The sequence below is a fragment of the Pseudopipra pipra genome, chromosome 20 (assembly GCF_036250125.1).
Source record: "Pseudopipra pipra isolate bDixPip1 chromosome 20, bDixPip1.hap1, whole genome shotgun sequence".
Lineage (NCBI taxonomy): Eukaryota > Metazoa > Chordata > Aves > Passeriformes > Pipridae > Pseudopipra > Pseudopipra pipra.
Window position 1 is genome coordinate 4,077,260 of NC_087568.1, and position 18,870 is coordinate 4,096,129.

Here is an 18,870-nt window from a genome sequence, read left to right on the forward strand (position 1 = left end):
CTCATCCCAGGGGAGAGCCTGCCTGGCACTGCAGCCCCCACACACCCCAGCAAGCCCCTGTGCATCCCGGCTGGAGGAGGCTCTGGTGGTCAGGAGAGGGTTTGGCATCATCTTGGGGGCTGTGAAGGAAAAGTGACCAGGGCTCAGGGAGGCTTTGCTTGGCCCCCACTGGCACTGAGCAAACCCCTGCTCACCCGAGCATGGCACAGAGACAGGACTGCCAGCCAGACCTGCTCTGAAGTTGTCTTTGCCCAGATTTCTGTTCTGGGCTGTACATGGTCTGTGCTGTGTAATGGTCGGATCACAGTCCCAGCATCTGATGGCTCAGGCTTTCCTCCCAGCCCTGAACAACTTGCAGACAAATTCCTCCTTTCTCTGTACCATCCATTTGCAAGTGATGGCAAGAAAAGGGGCATCTCAGAGGGGTATATGGTGACCCATGGCTGCCCAAGCAGCTTTGGGATGCTCAGAGAGCTGATAAACCTCCATCATGTTCGGTTCACAACTGGGGAAAGGAAAAAAGTGTCAGCGTTGTGACAACTGTGGTGGCAGGAGCCTGGCGTGGCTGTGATCCTCGGGTAGAGTTACTCTGCAGGATGCATGCTGAGAGGAGAAGGCAGATTATTTGAACAGGAAAACCTCCAGAGACCATCAGTGTTTTTGCCAAGCCCTGATGATGGCCCCGGATCTGCAGTGGGAGCCTGGTGCTGACACCTCTGCCAGAGGGATCTGTGCTCCGCGGGCTCACCGTGTTCCCAGCACTGGGACAGAGCTGGTTTCGGCAGAGCTGTGCCAACTCATGGGTGGACAGTCTGGTCCCACAGGGAATAGAGGATCCCTGGAAAGCTGCTGGGCAGGTTGCAGGGAATGTGGATCTCGTTCTCTGCTCCTTGCTGGGCCCCTGTGGATGTCAGCAGGGAAGACTTTGCCTGTATCCCGCGGCAACGGTATCGATCACCAGGCATCACTCGGAGGCTTCCTGGCCACCTGAGCCAAGTGTTCTTGCCGTGATTTTAACCACAGGGGATGGAAAATTTAAACTGTCTCAACTGCTCTGATTGACTGAGCAGCTTTGCAGATCTTTTGTTTTGACCTTTCCAGTTCCAGTCTGTCCCAAATCAGCAGTGAGTGTCAATCCTTCCTGTCCAGCAGGAGCCACAAAGCGAATTTTGTGGCCCTTCTCCTGGTCCTGCTGGCCAAGCATGCCCTAAACACCACTGCAGATGACACAGACTGAAACTTTCATGAAGCTGATGTTGCTGAGCCTCTAGACAAGGCTGGGCTGACGCTTATTAAAAAAGCTCCTGTCCTTGCTGTTCTGGCTCTGTTTGTTTTCTGAACAATTAGATTTTCAGCTGCTAAATGCATCCTTGAAAACTTGAATGGCTCAGCCCAAATGCCTCGGAGGTCAGTGCTTGTTCTTTACAGCTAGGAGGGAGGGGCGAAGATATCTCTTAAAAGCCATTTTCTTTTAGCTTCCTATGGTGCCTTTGGAATAAGATCCTTTTCTCCCAGCCTGTTCTCCTCCCCCAGGCACAACCTGATATGTCCCTTGCAATTTGCCTGATGAACATCATCTGCTGGTATTTCTTGGATGGGGACCTACCTTCTGGCTCACTTCCAGGGAGGTTTGGAGCCGGAGGTGAGGCCGGGAGCAGGCTGAGATGCTGGTTGTTGGTGGCTGATGCACAGTAGGAATAACAGAGGTGGGAGGGATTTTTTTATTATTATTTGATATGGTTGGAGAGAAGTTGGAGAGAGGCTTCTGAATGTGTTTGTATAAGAATTGTGTTACTCAGAGGCTGCCATGCCATGTTTCCATAGGGCTGGGAATCCCCATGCTGGGATCTTGCTGAGGTTTTAGTGGATTTAGTCCCAGACTGGCAACCCAGGAAACTGAAATCTTTGTTTATTTACAGGCTGAATGGGACACCCCCCACACCCTCCCCAGGCCACTCCTGTGCATTGGAATTGCTCCCAGGGCTCCCTGCAGTGGGGGAGGCAGGAGGTCCTGTGCTGCAGCTCAGGGTGCTTCAAGCCCCCCCAGATCACACTATTCCTCCACTCCAGCCCTCTGGCTATTAGGGTGGGATCAACAGGCAGGAGCAACTAAATGCAGTCTTGGAGTATTTCCCTGCTTCCCTGTGCCTGGCTTTGGGGTGTGATGAGCAAAAGGAGCATCAGGCTGGCCATGCCTGCAGGGATGGGTCTTGCTCAGCCGGAACCCACCACTGTTTGAGAGCTGGGCTGGCTGTGACCACCCCACAATTAGGGCCAGAGCATGACCTGCTTTTAGGGCCACCGTGGTCGGTCTGGCTGTAGGAAGGGCTTCACCACCAGCGGCTCCTCCATCACCCTTCTGAGCTCTCTAATTGCCATCCGCTGTGTCCCCCAGGGATGTGTAACTGAAGGAACAGAGAGCTTATTTAGGTCACTCTAGACCACATTTAAAGGCTGGGTATCCCCTGCTCACACTTTCTCTAAGGCCGTTATCTCCAGAGCTGCCTAATGACCGGCTTTCAAGTGGGCATGTTCCTTTTATTTAAATATATCCTTGCAGCAGGGCTGTTTCAGTTCTCAAATATTTCTTCATCTCCCACGGACTCAGCAAGAGGGGGGAAAAAAATGTGGTTGCTAAGGAGCAGGATTTGGATACAAAGCTGGCTGAGCTGCTGGCGGGGGGCCCGAGGGGCTCCGGCACAGCTCATGGCAGGTCGGAGTCTGTGCATTGCTTTGGTGGGATGGCACCTGTGGGGTCTTGGTGAGGGGGTTTTTGGGGTTTGAAACATTTCTCAGGCCTTGGGGAGAAAGACTTCGAGTTTTAGTACTTGTACCTTCCCCAGATCGATGCGTTCATCCCGTGCTGTTAGTGTGCACAGCGCTGGGTTAGATCCCAGGGCAGCATCCCTGGCTGTTCCCAAATGTGTGCCTTTGCTCCAGGGGTCTGTGGGACCTTCGTTCTGCAGAGAGAAGCACCTGTAGGCTGAAAGGTGGGGCTGGCACGAGGGCTCTTAGGAGGGGGGACATGTTAAGCATCACTCTGAAACTGTGTGGCAGCCTCTGGCTGCAGCATGTGCCTGCCTGGGAAACCCAGCAGCAAGGGAAGGGCTTTGATGTTTGGATACATCAGTTGTCTCATTTCCCATGTTTGGATACTTGAGTTGTCAGTTTGTCTCATTCCCCGTGTGGGGACTCACCTGCCCCTCGCAGCAGCCCCAGCCCTCCTGGCTCACGCAGCTCCAATAAAGATGCATTTGGACTTTGCTCCTGAGTCGTTAGGGGAAGGGAGCTCTGGCATGGAGCACTAATCCCAGTAATCCCAGCTGCTCCCCAGGCTTGCAGGTTGGCCGTCTGAAGGGAGTCACGGGGAGGGGATTGCAGAGGGGCAGAGGTGTGAGGGCTGCTCTGGGCTCACAGGCTGGCACAGGGGTAGCTGTGCTCAGGGGTCATCTAGAGTTTGCAGAAGGGCTTTTGTTCTCTTTAACAGCTAGGAGCAGCTCTCCCAGAGGTGTCAGGAAGGTCCTTTCCTAATTCTCTGCCTGGGCCATGTGGTTGTGTGGGCTGCAGTGAGCAAACACTGGTCTCTTTTGGTGCAGTGAAGTGGTGACTGCAGCACCCAAAACCTCTGTCCCTCTCCACCTGATTTTGTTTGGTTTGTTTTTGTGACATTATGCAAATCACCTCTCCAGTTTTTGGTTACGTTCCAGGGGCTCTGTTGGCACAGGTTTTTGTAGGGCAGCACTTCCACGTTAGATAATGCCAAGTTCTCTCTACCTGAGGGTCAGAAGTTATGTGACAGCCAAATGTCAGTGGAGATTAAGCACACGCAGGGGCACATGGTGTGGCCTGTTTCACTTGCTTAGCTCTGCAGCAGCGGGTTTGTTTTCATTACACAGTTGGTATTTCCATGAGCCCTGCTGTCAGAAACATGCTGGGACGGGAAAGGGCGTTTTCCTGCTCCACACGTGGGGTGCTGGGTGCCGGTGGGCACAGCTGCCTGGTGACACCCCAGAGACAGGATGGAGATGGCTCTGGCTGCCAGGCACCAGCCGAGTCCTCAGAGCTGACAGGGGAGGAAAAAAAGTTGGTCCAACTTGCAAACAGGGCAGATTGGAGAGGAAACTCAGCAGAGGCAACTTCATCTGGAATGCTGAGGCATTATTTTTAGAGCGGCTTTGCCCTCTGCTTACCACACTTCAGCAAACAGCAGCTGAGCCCAGGGCTTGTGTGGAAACCTGCTTTTCAAAGGCTTCACTACCCGTCTTACCAGAACTTCTTTTCATGTGATGGAGCAAAACCACGCACCCTTTCCCTGCTCTTTGCAGTGGTTGGGTCTCCATGGAGACTCACAAGCTGAGAGCCTGCCCCAGGCTCCAGCCAGCGTGTTCCTCTGTGAAATGATGTGTTTGCTTTGGGTTTGCCTCTTAGAGCTGGAACAAACTCCAGGAAACCATCGTTCAGCCAAGCTGGGCAAAGCAAAGCACGTTGCCTGGGACTGGCAGGGTGAAAGCTCAGCCCTGGGAAGTGAATAAGGATGCTGGAGCACGCACACCTTTGTGTGATTGGGGGGTTCAGGACCTCATCATCCGGTTTAGGCCAAAACTTCAGAGATTTTGCTCAGACACCTGTCTGAAAGGCTCAGCTGGTGGCCTGCTGCCAGTGAGGTCTGGCTTCGTGCACTGGAGCAGCAGGAGCTGGAGGATGTGGGAGGTGTGAGCTGGGGCTGATGGTGTCACCCCCAGTCCTCCCATGCTGCGACCCCAGCGATCACTGTGGACCATTCAGAGCAAGGCCAACGCTCGGGTTGGTTTTTCATCTTTAGGCAGCCCAGCTTTTCTCCAAATGTTGCTATTTGTTGGCTTTTGATGATATTTTTAATGGGCATTTGGTCCCAGCTGCAGTTCTGCTGGTCAGATGCTCCTGCTGAGCAATGCGTTGGCGGTGCCCGTTGCTGGTGACTGGCACTGGGATTACTGGGTTTTCAGACAATGTGGTTTGCTCGATCCAGTCCTGGTTGCAACAGCGAGAGCTGGCACCAGGACAGGCCTGGCTGGTCCCTCCCTCGGAGCGCTGGGGTGACTCAGAGCGTAGCTATGGCTCATACCAGTGTCATAGCAAACACTTATTCCCCGAGGTGCTTCTTGGGGGGTGGGTATTCCACAAACTCCATCTCTCCCAACCCTCATTCCCATGGATGTTAGCGTGTTCCTCAGCTCTGGGAGGATTGGGGCTGTTGGAGGCTTGACTGGTCTTATCCAGGCACTGTCAAAGGAAAGGAAGGTGGGCACCTCTACCCTCTTTGCATTGATGCTGCCTCGTGGTCATTGTGCACTTCAGCTTTTTGGGTATCCCATGATGTGTTCCCCAAAATCATTTTATTAAATGAGAGGATGAACTGCAGGGATGCTCACCTGTGGCTGGTAATCCCAGAGGATGAACAGGGCAGGGTGGCAGGAACAGACGAGTCGGGGTGGGAGCGTGCCTGTACTGGCTCACCAGAGTGCCATGGCCAGGAGGAACAGGCTCACCCGTGTGGTGTTTTAGCTCCTGTGAAAGAGTATGAGGGAATGTTTGCCTGCAAATGCCTGGATGACCCAGTGCCAGGTTGAAATCCCGATGCCCAGGGTTCCTGAGCAGGCACAGATGGGCTGTTGCAGGTGCTGGTTTGTCTTCATCAGCTGTCTCTGGAAAAGGGCTGTGTCTTAAGTGGTGGGAGAAAACATGGTCCCAAAAGTCTATGCTGAGTCAGAGTGGGTGGGAAAGTGGAGCAACCCTGTGTGAAGCTGCCTCCCTGCACCCCCAGGGTTTGGCTGACACCTGAGGGAGGGCTGGCTGCCTGCTGGTCCTGCCCTGGCTGATGCTCCAACATGGTCCAGGGTTGAGCCCTCACCTCTAGTGCAGGGCTGAGGGTCTGGAGAGGGAATTCATCCCACCAGCCCAGCTGCCAGGGTGCCCACATTCCTTGTGCCACAGGCTCTGGCACACCCAGCACTCAGGGCAGGACCTCCCTGCTGGGACTCCTGGCATGTGTGTGCTCAGGCACTTGTCAACAGCTGGATTTTTATTTTTTTTTTCCCCAGTTAATTTCTCCCTAAAGGTGCCAGTTAATCTTAAATTCTCAGTTGCTTCAGCTGTGGAAATCACACGGAGTTGCCTGAGCATCCTGATTGCAGACCCCCCAGGTGTCGGCTTGTTGACACCTGTCCTGTGCCTGCTCACTTAGCACCTCCTGCCTCGTTGACACCTATTTAAGTAATGCTCTCAAGGTGAGATTTTCTTGATTACAAAGCAAAACTGCTTCTCTCCCTTCCAGCTTCCCACAGGCGCCCGAGGGAGGGGAACAACTAGCAGGGTACCATGCAAGGGGAGAATCTCTCCCAGCCCTTCCCTGGAGCCAAGGGATGTCCTGACACCCGCAGCTGGGATGTGCTGGGACACACTGGGGCTGCGGGTGTCAGGAGGAGGCTGGGACGAGCCAAGCTGAGCTTGGATCTCCGCACGGCCGGCAGCAAATGGAGAAATCCTACGTCATCCTGGCCGGGGTGGGAGCTGGGCGCGGGGGGCACGACCGGAGAACAAAGCCTCGCATTTATTCCTCCCGTCCTTTCACCGGCAGCCCCTCGCTGCCTCCCCGCACTGGATTGTTCCTGCATTTTCTCTGCTTCAGCTGTTTACTGGGTCACCCTGGTGCAGACACGCACACAAAGAGCGGAGCCATCCGCCGAGCCCGTCCCTGTGCCACCGGCGCTGCGAGCCCCGCTCCGGCCCCGGGCAGCACAGTGGTGCCATTGAACCGGCTGGGAGAGCGCCCTGCTCCAGGGTCAGGGTGGGCTGCCGGCATGTGGAGCCCCCCCCGGGCGGGCATCCTCTTCTGCACATCGCTGTGGCAATGGGATTTTAGGGAGCCCCCCCCTTCCCCCAAGAGCTCTGGGCTTGTCATCTTCGCCCACGCTTCGATGGCACCAGGTTTAGTGGAGGGAATGTCAGTTGACGTCAGGCAGAGTAAACACACATGGGTGGACACATTTATTTCACGAGGGTTTATTTTGGTTCAGCTTGTCGGAGCTATGGATACGTCTGAGCTACATCGAGGTGAACCTCGCTCGGGTGGAAGCGAAAGGTGACGGCGCAGTTGCCATCTGCCAGACTGGGACCAGACAGGGCTCTTGGACAGCCTCCAGCCTGTCCACCCCGATCTGTGCTCCTTCAGAATTCCAGAAAGGTGGCACTTGGCTTTCTTTTCCTCTCTGCAAGCTGCAGCAGGCGAGTGACTGCACAGGCAGCCATTTACAGCTTAGCCAGGCTGCTTGGGAATAGTGTGTGATAAAACTCCCTGGGAAGGTCACCGTGGGGCCGGTGGGATGGTTCAGCATGGCATGGGGGGCTGAAAGGCACCTCCTGGGGCTGGGCTGGTGTTTCCCACCTGGCAGTTGCTGCAGCTGTGATTGTATCTTTGCCCTTTCTGCATATCCCACCTTGCTCATGTTGCAGGAACGTGCCCAGGTGTGCACTTCGTTAGTGCAGGGTGTATGTGCCAGGGCAAAGGGCAGGTTTGACAAAAGAGCCTGGTTTTATTGCAGCCGGTACTACTTAAAATTAATTTTTTGGCTGGCACAGTCTGGACTGGCACATTGGCTTTGAGCTGAGAGCTGGAGAATATTTATTCAAGGTTTTCTGACTCTGGGAGCGTAAAGACTTGACTTGGGAAGATGCACTTGCTTACAGGTTGTGATACAATGCGAGGGACAACTTGCCCTGGAGTTGCTGCAATGAACAAGTCTGTGTGTCCTGGTTAATGTGTGTTAAGACACAACTGACATTTTAGGGGTGACCATTCCAATTGGTTTCAAGGAACATCAGCTCCAAATGCCAGCCTCGTCACTATCCATTTGCCAATACACGTGGCAGTTTTGCTGACACAGAAATAACACACTTGGTGCACAAGGGCCCTGTTTCAGCAGTGGAATTGATAGAGTAATGTTAGGTCAGATAGGCTTGAACTCTTCAGGACACTCTCCATGTTTTAATTCACGTTTGAACAAGGCACTGGGGAGCTGTCATGTTGCATGTGACTTACAGGTGCTTCTGTACACCCAGAAAAAAAAAATCACTTATTGGGCTTGTTTCAGTTATGTTTTTTACAGACATTTCTCTCCCACCTTGTTAAAACACAGACCTCTGTTCTGAGCTGAAATGACTTAGGACGAGGCGCTCGATCTTTATTTAACCTTACAGAGCAATACGTATTAATTTCTTTACACGCCAGTTTTCACCGGTCGTGTCACTCTGGTTTCACTTCCAGTAATTACCCACGGGCTGTGGGCAGTTGCTCTGTGAGGGAAGTCCAGCTGTGTCCCTGGGCCCCGATGCGGCGCCTGTGGAGGCGTCGGTGCTGAGCGGGGATGGTGCTGAGCAGGGATGCTGCACACGCCAGAGAGATCACGAACACAGAGCCAAGGGCTGTGGAGCAAGAGCTGGAACTGCTGTGTCGGCCGGATCTTTTTGCCATCAACTTAGAGAGGAAGCAAAACCTGCTGCACTCAGTTTTCTCCTAACCTTCTGCAGCCTGCAAAGGGAGCCCATCCCAGCACGTCCCTGGTAGGGAACATGAGGGAGTCCTGCTTGGTGGTGTTCTCACATGGGATGCAAATGTCTAGGTGGAGGTGCTGGTGGATTTCTCTACTCCTGGGCATAGGAAACACAGGGTTTGGAGTTAACCAGTCACCTCTGGCACTGCCTGTTGCAGATGGAGTTTGCTTTTCCCTGGGGAGTCCCCCTAGCAAGGCTGATCCCCCCCCACCTCAGGGGCCTGATCCTTTTCCTTGAGGGCTGGGAGGATGGAGTGGACATGCAGGATCTTTGAAGGTCTTTGACTCTTGATTTCCAGACCATAAAAAGAGCGAAAACGTCTCTACATGTGGGAAGGCTCTTAGTTTTCTTTAAAAGCAAACCAGAAGCAAATGGGGGAGGAATCCTGTGTATCTGCTCTGTCTCGTTTCTGGACCCGAGCGCTGAGCTCCTAATCCTGGCTCCAGCCACTGACTCACTGCGTGCGAGTCACAAGATGCCTTTGTAACCGATCCGGCAGCTTTCCCTTCTCCCTAAGCCACGAGGGTGGAGGAGATGCCTCTGGATACTGTCTGTAACTCCTCTGGCTCACAGACACAGGGTCAGACCTGCCGTCGATCTCAGGAGCCCCAAACCCCGAGGGAATCCCCACAAGAGGCAGATAAAGGGTGATGTGCCCTCGCTCTCTGCCCCATTCTGCCTGTGGTGCAGGGTGAATCACGGCTCCAGGGCTGTTCCCTATGGGCACAGCTTTCCGTGCTGAAGCACCTGAAGCAGAGCAAAGGGCATCAGGGAAGCCCAGCTGTGGAGCCCAGCAGCTGATGGGGAGAGAACAGGCCCTCAGCTGTCGCCACTGGCTTGGTGTCCTGGCAAAACCACCCCCTTTTCATGGAGGGTTTAAGTTTAGCTTCTGGCCCTTTTTCTGTTCCTTTCCTGTTTCCTCCTTTGTTTTTGTGTTTTAATGGGCTGTTGGAATCGGTCCTGGTTTGAAGCAGCTCGGGGGAGGCAGGCAGGAAGGCAGAGAGTGTTGAAAACCCAAAGGAATTGTGTCTATCTGCTGAACATCTCTACATGGGGAGCAGCACCCAGGTGGGGGGCTGAGCTCCATCAGAAGCAACAGGAACATGGCTCAGGGAGAAAGGAGGCAGTGGGATACCAACTTGCTCGAGGCTGGCATGGACTGGAGGGAACCATTGTACCCCAGTACCACCATGGCTGTTGCTGGGATGGTGTTTGGGACCAAAAGTGCTCAGTGGGGCTGCTAATCCAAAGGACATGCCGTGAGCCACTGGCGCAGGCAGGCACCAGCGTGGGCACCTTTCCTTCCCCTGGATACAGGGGAAGTTTGGCAGCTTCCTCGCCAGCTTTGGGCAGTCCTTGTAGCCTTCCTGAGCACGGCTGGGGGAAGAAAACTGCTGATGAGTGCGAGGAACAGTCGATCCTGAGCGGCAGAGCTGTGGGGGAACAGCCACCTCAGGACTTTCTGCCTGGAAGTCCCCACGAGGAAGGGTGTTGTGCTGCGTGCGCTTATTTTGGATGCGCAGGACAGGGGGTGCTTCTGCTTTTGCAGTCTTTATCTCGCTTCACAGAACTGCACTTGTTTTCCTTTCGCTCGCCGGGGGTGACTTTTTTCCTATTTCCTTTTACATAACGTCGTACACTTCAGTTTACATAAGAGGCCTCAGACTGTCTGCTGCTCGTTGCATGGGTTCAGGGGTTACTCCCGAGGGCGAAATGAAAGTTAACCTGGGGCTGGTGGCAGCAGTGGAGGATATGGCCTGTGGTGGAGCCCTTTTCTTTCGTTTCCGGAAAGGCCCATTTCCCGCTGCGAGTGGGAAGGGGTTATTCTGAGAAAACACTGGGGATTCTAAAGACAAACCCCCCACTTTCTGTTTCTGGCTTTACCACCTTTCATCAGGTTCTTTCAAACCTTGTGCAAACGCGGAGCTTCAGTGAGAAACTCCTTGTGACATCGGAGGCTCAGCTCTGCCTTTTCTTGACTCCTTGGCCAGTGGGACTGTTAATTCCCAGCAGGCACACATTCCCAGCTTTCCATGGGCAGGGTTAGTGTCTGCTTTCTCTCTTGTGGCTGGTAGCAGCAGCATTTTGAAATCATGATGCAGAGAGACTCTCGATTCTGTGTTGTACCTGTGTGCAGAACAGGCATTTTGTGTAGCTCAACTGAAAGGGAACAGAGTAACACGAATATCTTGATTGTTAAACCAGCTGTTGTTCAGAGAGCATCAGTAAAAGCACTTTGAGCAGTTGTGCCTCTTCCACGTGTGCTGAAATTAATACCTTTTTCCACAAACTGTTCATTATTTTACGCCTTTGGAGGCCAATGCACTAACCCAGGACACGTGGGACCAGAGCTCTTAAGACCTGGTAATTGTTGGGTAATTGTCTGTGTAATGTGTAGGGATGCTGTCACACTTAATCCTGTACTATCCTCTCGTCTTACTAAAACCACCTTCGTGGCTGATCTCAAACACTTTCCAAAATGCAGATCCCTAGCCAATATTTTGCTTTGCTGTTTGGCTTTTGCATTTTCCCCTCCCTTCAGCTGGCGAGAAGAGCCGAAGGCAGAGTCCCTGCTGCTCTGCCTGGCTCTGCAAGGGTCCCTCACTCCCTTCCTCCAGGCTCACAAACCTTGGCTACATTTTGAGCTCCTTATTAAACCTCCGTGTGAAGACGTGGGGTTTGACACCACGCCGAGTACAAGAACATTCACCAGACAGTGGAGGAGTTTATTGCACTGAGCAGAGCGGGAATTCCTCCCTGGTGTAGTCACAAAGGCTTTGAACCATCAGTGGGAGCTCCGGCAGCCCGGGGCTATCTGCAGTTGGAGGAGGCAGTCCCCAAACCCAGGCAGCCATCTGGTGCAGACCTCCGGTCTCATATTTCAGGGGATGAACTCCTGCAGAGTTCACTCACGGCTGCTGCTGCAGAAGCCTCTGCTCTGCACAATTGGGCGTCTGATACCCCTGAGTTAAACATGTGGTTTTCCCTTGTGCCCCTCCATCCAGAGGCCTTCTTCCTGCTGTGTGCAGAGGAACAGGGTTGCACACTGAGCTGGAGAAATCACGGTCAAATGTTCATTTTCTATGTCTTCCTTTTTTTGATGCCCATCTTGGGGTGTGTTGGATCTCACTTTCTGGGGTGCCAGGTCCCGTCCATATGAGTTTGGTGGAAGGTGCAGATGCCATAAACATCAATGTGCTCAAAGTTAGTGTTTTCACAGAAAAACTTTGCTGAATCATGTTGCAGCCATTTAAAGCTCTGCATGGGGCTGTTGGATTCATCTCTTGTACCAACAGAAGGGACTGTTCACCTGTGTCTCGTGCTCAGGTCTCCAGGTTGAGCACCAACGAAGGAGGGTTTGCATGTGGGCACCAGGCTGTGGTTGTGCTGACTGAGCCTGACTCATGTTTCCTTCTGCTATGAGGGGCAGAAAATTCCAGCAAACGTGTAAGGCAGGCAGTGGGGAGGAGTGACTGTTGCAGTAATATTTACCAGCACTTCTCTGTCTCTTTAGAGACCATTTTGAAGGCAGTCAGCTTTGGTCGACTTGCTGGAAATCCCGCTCTGAGTGTCAGAGCTGCAGCATTGGTGGCCAGTGGATACATAAGCCACAGGTCAAGGTTTTGAGCCTCTCCCAGCCCTGCTCCCATCCCACCTCCTCATCTGCAGAAGGAGAAACGTGCCTTTGGTGCAGGTGTTGGGAGTGGGGCTTCACTGGCTCCGTCCTGCCGCTGCTTCTTTTTGCTTCGCTGGTTTTTAACCAACACGCGCGGAATGCACAATCAGCATCTCGGGGAAGCAGCAGCCGTAGGAAAGAGGAAGCTCACGCAGAATATAAATAGCCAAATTTTAGAATGTGCCAGTGTAGCAGCTCGGCTGGCTCTTGGCGTGGGCCTGGTGCAGACACCGCTGGGAAGCCGCGGCCTTCGTGTGTGGTTTGCAAAGGGGGAACTTCGGGGGGTATCGCACAAGTCAGCAGGACAAAAAAATGAATGAATCTTGAATATGGGAAGGAAACGAAATGTGCTTCTACGCACATCAAAATGGGGAGTATCCCCTGCACGGGACACGAAGTACGGAGCCAAAACCCCTGCAATACTTTCCACTGTAGTTGCACAGCAGCTGCCAGTGATTCATGGGTTGATCCTGGGATGTTTTGCCCTCCCATGTGATTTAATTTATTAATTTAGTTGCATGTCAACAGGCATCTAATTTTTTTTTTTTTTAGATATTTGTGTCTGAGATTTACAACTGCCCAGCCAAGTCTCTTTTCTGAGTTAGACCGTACAGGGCTCTGGTTCTGCTGGACCCAGAGCTTTCCTCCAGCCCAAAGTCTCAGCATAACTGGGAGATACACGGGGTAGGGCTGACATGCAGGTTGGGTGATGAAAACTGAGAGAGAGCCCAGGACAGCTGGTGTAAAGAAAGCCCTGTTGGTGGTGATCCCCCTTCTCTATCACTGCCTCTTGGGTAATGGGTTCGTGTGCTCAAGAGGCATCACTGTCATTTCTGGAGGGTCATATCACTCTGGGCACCAGGGTTTGATGGTCTCTGTGGACAAATTGGAAAGTGTGTCTATGACTTTTCTTCCTTTTTGTTGGAAACAGCATCTATAGGTGGAAGAAAGACAACTTGCCCAACTTGATTAGGTGCCATCACTGTAGGGGGTTGATCCAGAGTGGATACAAAGCTGCTCTCTCCCAAGGTTGTGCCAGTCCCCCAGGCAATGTACTGGAACATAAATTTATGCCATAATTTATCCCAGAGCACAGAACAAGAGAGGGACAGACACAGGTGTCAGGAAGGATGTCTGTTAGTCTGCTGCCCTGTGCAGGTGCTGTCAGGGTTGGTCTGGAAGCCAGTGAATCCTGGGAAAGACTTCTGATGTTCACAGCAGAGCTGGAGGTAGGAGCCTCACAATCCCTCGAGCTTCAGCAAAGCAAACCTCTCCATAATCTGGCATGAAGTGAGAAGAGCAGGTTCAGCAGAAAGTGAAAAAGTCAGTAACCCTGCCCAGGGGGATTCTCTGTCCTCATTCATTACAACCATGAATGAGAGGCTTTTTCCAGTTTCCCCTTGCTCTTTGAGCTGCCTTGATTCCTTGCTAATGACCAGCCCCTGGCTTGAGCAGGGTGTGATAACAGTGCAGTGGCCGCTGCTGCTGTGATAGTGAGGATAAAGGATGGTGGGTAAAGAGCCTGTGGGTGCACATGTGATCCATCAGCTCAGGGTCCTGCTCTGCTCGTGTCTCTTGAGATGGGAGATGCCTGAAATGAGGGCCCTGGGCATGGCTGTTCTCCTGTTCACAGGGAGCAGTTTGGAGGAGGATTTTTTGCAGGGAGCAGCATCGCTCCTGGGGCTCCATCCTGGCTCCCTCCACAGCAGCTTCTTCCCTGGCAAGCCCTGTGTTGTTGCCACTGCTCAGGGATCTTTATGCCCTGGAGGGGCCGGTTGCAGGGAGAGCCACAGGCTGGCTCTGGCCCTTGGCTGGCAGTGTGATATGCAGGGGAGACTTGTCCTTGTGCCCCACAGCACATGGTCACCTCCCCCTGCTAACCAGCTTATTGCCTTCGGGCATGTTCTCCATCTGCTGAGCAGTGGGTTTTGCCATGTGTCAGACCCTGTCCCGCCATTTGGTGTGGGGGCTGGAGGGCGGGGGAGATCCCCGCGGTGTTTAAAAGGATCTGGATAAACCATCTTAAGAGAGGCACTGACTCAGCAGAGCGTGGTGAGGGAGGAGGAGGAGGAGGAGGGAACCAAATCGTCCTTGTGGGGCTGGAGCTGCTGCTGAGCCCTGTGCTGGCATGTGGTGCTGGGGGATGTGCGTGCCCGGGGACCTGCCCCGAGAAGCATCACCCCTTTCCTCACCAAATTCTAAGTGGTCTCCACCCCCCAGAGCAGAAATGTGAGCCTCAGAGCTGGGTCGGGCTGTGGCCCAGAGGTGCCCTGTGCCTGATGCCGATCCCTGGGATTTCCCCCCAACTTTGAGCTTCCTCTTGGATTTCTGCCTCCCAGCGCTGCCAAAGCTGGTGGGAGCTTGGTTTGACAGTTATTATTTATTAGGGAAGTGCACAGAGGTACCCAGTTCTGCAGGGACAGATTACTGAGATTACAGTCAGAGCAGGTGGCAGTGTCACCTTATGGGAAAGGCAGAGGCTTGGGAAGGGGGAGGCAGCCAGGGCTGGGTATGGGGTGTGCTCTCACTGCCCCCCTTGCTGCCCAGCGAGGGGTCCATGCTCTGCCTGGCACCAAGCACTGGCACAGCCTGGCTTTGCTGAAGGGCTGAGAAGCGGAGCCAAGAGCAAACCAAGAGCAGCTTCCCAAAGTCCTGGCTCTGCTGTGGGCAAGCTCAGATGGGCCCAGAGCTGAGCTGGCCAGACTGGTGTCACTGGGTTTGTGTTTCTGAGCAGGTCAGGGAGACTCTTGCTGTCTGCCAGCTGTTGCCTTTGGCTTGCTGGGATGCCTTGTAGGAGCCACAGGAGCATCTCTGCTGCGCTTTGCTCTCCTTATCTCATGGTGTATCTTGTCTTTCCATGCAGAGCTCCACACAGGAGATTGGAGAAGAGCTGGAGGATGGTGTGATCTACAGCATATCGCTCCGGAAGGTGCAGCTCCATCACACAGCCAACAAAGGGCAGCGATGGCTGGGGGTAAGCTGGGGGTTTTAGAGGTTTCCAGGCCACAGGAAGCATGTATTAATTTGGGAGCAGGGAATGGGAGCACCCACTGACCTCTGCCCCGTGGGAAGGGGCACAGGGGAAACAATCTGTAGCCCCATTTGGCAAAATAGGGTAACTCTGATTTGCATCTAGATTTTGGCAACCTTGAGGCCTCTCCTGGGATTTCCCAAATGTTCGTCTCAGCTGGGTTGCTGATATTTGGTGTCCGAGGAGACCCAGCTTCCCTTTCCCAGTTAGGAGAGCCCCAGGCGCTGTAGGGGTCTGTGGTCCCAGCCTAGACCTGAGCCTTGTGAAGCTGGTGGGAACGCTTTGCACTTGGTGGTGTCTGTCTTCACCCAGCCCACTGACTTTCTGCTCCTGTCCTGGCAGTTTGAGAATGAGTCAGCCCTAAACCTCTATGAGACGTGTAAGGTGCGGACGATAAAAGCTGGGACCTTGGAGAAGCTGGTGGAGTACCTGGTCTCAGCCTTCAAGGGCAATGATTCCACTTATGTCACCATCTTCCTGTGCACTTACCGGGCCTTTGCCACCACCAAGCAAGTGCTGGACCTGCTGCTTAACAGGTGAGGCTGCCCTGAGCCCCAAAACACAGCTGTGGGTGGTTGGTGTCTGAACCCCCTCGGCCAAGAGAGCCCCAGCACCTTCTGCTGCAATGCCTTGGAGGGCTGATGGCTTCTCAGAACTCCATCTGCTTGGAGGTTTTGGGGCAGAGCAGGGAGGACACCACTTCCCAGAGAGCTGGAGCTCTTCCAGCTGATATCCCTCTGTGAGGTGGCCAGTGCTGGCTGCTTCCCTCTTCCTGTAATATGGGGGCTTGTTTTAGAGGAGGGGGGAGCAGGACACTGTGTAGGAGGTTCATCCTCACCCCTGGCAGAGCTGGGGGTGATGTGGGGGGACAAGAGGCAGCACTGAGAGGCAGCTGAGTCCAGGGTGCTCACTGTCTCCTCTCTGTGCCCCACCAGATATGGCAAACTCCACGTGCAGGTGAATGGGGACCATGCCAGGCACACTGTGGACGAGAGGATGGAGCTGAAGAAGTAAGTGACTGTGCTGTGGGTGGCTCTGGTGTTCTGGTTCTGCTACAAAGGGATGTGTTTTCCCAGAGGTGTGCCTGGGGTTCATGGGGGCGCACACAGTTTTTTCCTGGCACCTGGTTCTCACTCAGGTTTTGCCCGTATTTTCCCCCTCCCTGCAGCACCATCTCCTCCATCCTGGGGGCCTGGCTGGACCAGTACTCAGAGGATTTCCGCAAGCCCCCAGACTTCACCTGCCTCAAGCAGCTCATCTCCTACGTGCGCCACAACATCCCCGGCTCCGACCTGGAGCGCCGGGCCCGCATCCTGCTGGCCCAGTTCCAGCAGCAGGAGAAGAGCGAGTCTGAGGCAGAAGGTGGGTTTCTTTCCCCTGCGTGTAGGGGGTCATTTGAGGCTGCAGGTGAGGGGAGAAGTGCTACTTGTTGGCATTGAGGGTCTCCAGAACCTCTGGTCTTGCCACATGGCTGGACACTCATAAACCCTGCCTGTGTTTACATGGAGGTACATTGGGAAGCTAATCCAGCTGTACCAGAAGTGGGATTTCTAAGTGGATTAGCTAATCTGCCTTTAATCCTCTGTAGACACTTGCACCCAGGTTTAAAATGACTATCCTTTTATCTGAGCCTTGTTTCTCGAGGTGTGAAGCCAGGTGGGAATTAAGAGCCTGGGAGGTGGGATGTGGGTGCCCACAGGGGACTGGTGTGGGTCGGTGTGGACTCCAGCTTGTGGCACCTCTGCAGTGCTCAGCTTCACCCTGTCTCCTACAGCTGTGGACCATGGCAGCTGCACCTTCCAGCTGGCAGAGGAGAACGGGGTTGGGGATGGGAAGCCAGATTTCCTCTCCTTCTCCCCAGAGATGGTGGCAGAACAGTTCACACTGATGGACGCTGTGAGTATTCACTCAACAACCAGGTCGATGGTGCTCTGGACACAGACCTGGCTCTTTCCATCCATTTTTCCTCCTGCCCTGTTCTCTTCCCAGTGAACCCGAAGAGACCCATCTTCATCCCTTTATTCTTCCAGGAGCTGTTTAAGAAAGTGGTGCCTTACCACTGCCTGGGCTGCATCTGGTCCCAGCGAGACAAGAAGGGCAAAGAGCACCTGGCTCCCACCATCCGCGCCACGGTCTCACAGTTCAACAGTGTGGCCAACTGTGTCATCGCCACGTGCCTCGGGGACCGGTCCCTGAAGCCACAGCAGAGGGCAAAAGTGGTGGAGCGGTGGATCGAGGTGGCTCGGGTAGGACAGCTCACCTCCCACCTCTGCCCAAGGGCTGAGGTTTTGCTGTGCTAGAATCACAGTAGATCCTTGAGCTCTTTTTAACGCTGAGTCCTGTCATCTCCTTGTTCCCAGGAGTGCCGCATCCTGAAGAACTTCTCCTCCCTCCGAGCCATCCTCTCAGCCCTGCAGTGCAACGCCGTCCACCGGCTGAAGAAGACCTGGGATGAGGTCCTGCGGTAAGCGGCTCCTGGGGGTGCTGGGAGGCTCCAAGGGGAAGGTCATGCTCTGGCCCTTGGATGTTTAAATGGGATCATCTCAGCTCCAGCATTGCGGTGTGCCCAAAACCCAGGGACCAGTGTGAGGTGTCAGGGACCTAAGGAGGGCGAGAAAATAAAAGCATCATCACTTTCCCTTCCTCTGTGTGAAACACCCTGGAATAGCTCCCAAACAGCAAGGCCCAGCTGGAGCTGTGAACATAACTGGGGTCATTTGGGTGAGCAGAAGGGAGCCCGAGGAGGAAATCCCACTGTGGCAGCATTGCCGACTTTCCCCCTTGTTTCCCCCTGAGCAGGGAGAGCTTCCGCACATTCCATGAGCTCTCAGAGATCTTCTCCGACGAGAACAACCACTCTCTGAGCCGGGAGCTCCTCATTAAGGTAAGGGGAAGTAGCACCCACGTCGCCCTGTCTCTGGCAGGGAGCTTAGGCTGATGCTGACAGAAGTTTCCACAGTGTTCCAGCCACAAGGATAAAGCCCTGGCAGAGCTGCTGGAGTCGCAGACATGGGCGTGCCAAGTCTGGGGAGCAGGCAGGGGTTTTGGACCAGGCCAGGCTTTCTGCTTCTCCACCCAAAGCTCATTGCCTGAAGCTGGCAGAGCAATTTAGCAAACAGAGATAAGCAGTGGGATGGGATCCAGAGCACCAGGTGACAGCTTCTCTCCAGAGGCAGCTGCATTTTAACAGCCTGGTGCAAAGTCCTCTTGATTCCAGGTGGGGTGGTGGGATTGGTGAAAGGCTGCAGCAAAAATGTCCTTCTTGCGTGTGGAGCCTCTCCACAGATCCCAGTCCAGCTCTGATTTGAGGGATGAGAGGACACAAAATGCAAAAGGGAACAAAACATCCCATTGAGGAAGCATTTACACAGAGCTGGAAATGAGAGCAGCAGTTCCTATTCACTAAGCCTCTCCTCCCTGTGAGCCATAAAACAGCTTTGATTTCCTCCTCTTCCCCTCATCCCTCTTTCCCTCTGCAAGGAAAGTTGTACCAATAAAAGTGGGTGTGAATTTTAGCTAATAGATATTAGTGCAATTTCTCACCTGTGCTGATCCCCACTGATCCCCACCTCTC

At 53.8% G+C, this 18,870-nt stretch overlaps 1 protein-coding gene across 8 annotated transcripts in view; it reads left to right on the top strand.

The window, feature by feature from the left end:
* Window positions 1–18,870, top strand: part of RALGDS (ral guanine nucleotide dissociation stimulator) — a 58,608-nt gene that overhangs the window by 35,194 nt on the left and 4,544 nt on the right. For all 8 annotated transcript variants that reach the window (XM_064676790.1, XM_064676791.1, XM_064676792.1 and 5 more), the window contains exons 2-9: window positions 15,129–15,239; window positions 15,639–15,832; window positions 16,232–16,306; window positions 16,465–16,658; window positions 17,071–17,192; window positions 17,327–17,542; window positions 17,657–17,760; window positions 18,096–18,180. In XM_064676790.1, coding sequence (XP_064532860.1) covers window positions 15,129–15,239; window positions 15,639–15,832; window positions 16,232–16,306; window positions 16,465–16,658; window positions 17,071–17,192; window positions 17,327–17,542; window positions 17,657–17,760; window positions 18,096–18,180 — 1,101 coding nt within the window. The remainder of the gene's footprint in view (window positions 1–15,128; window positions 15,240–15,638; window positions 15,833–16,231; window positions 16,307–16,464; window positions 16,659–17,070; window positions 17,193–17,326; window positions 17,543–17,656; window positions 17,761–18,095; window positions 18,181–18,870) is intronic.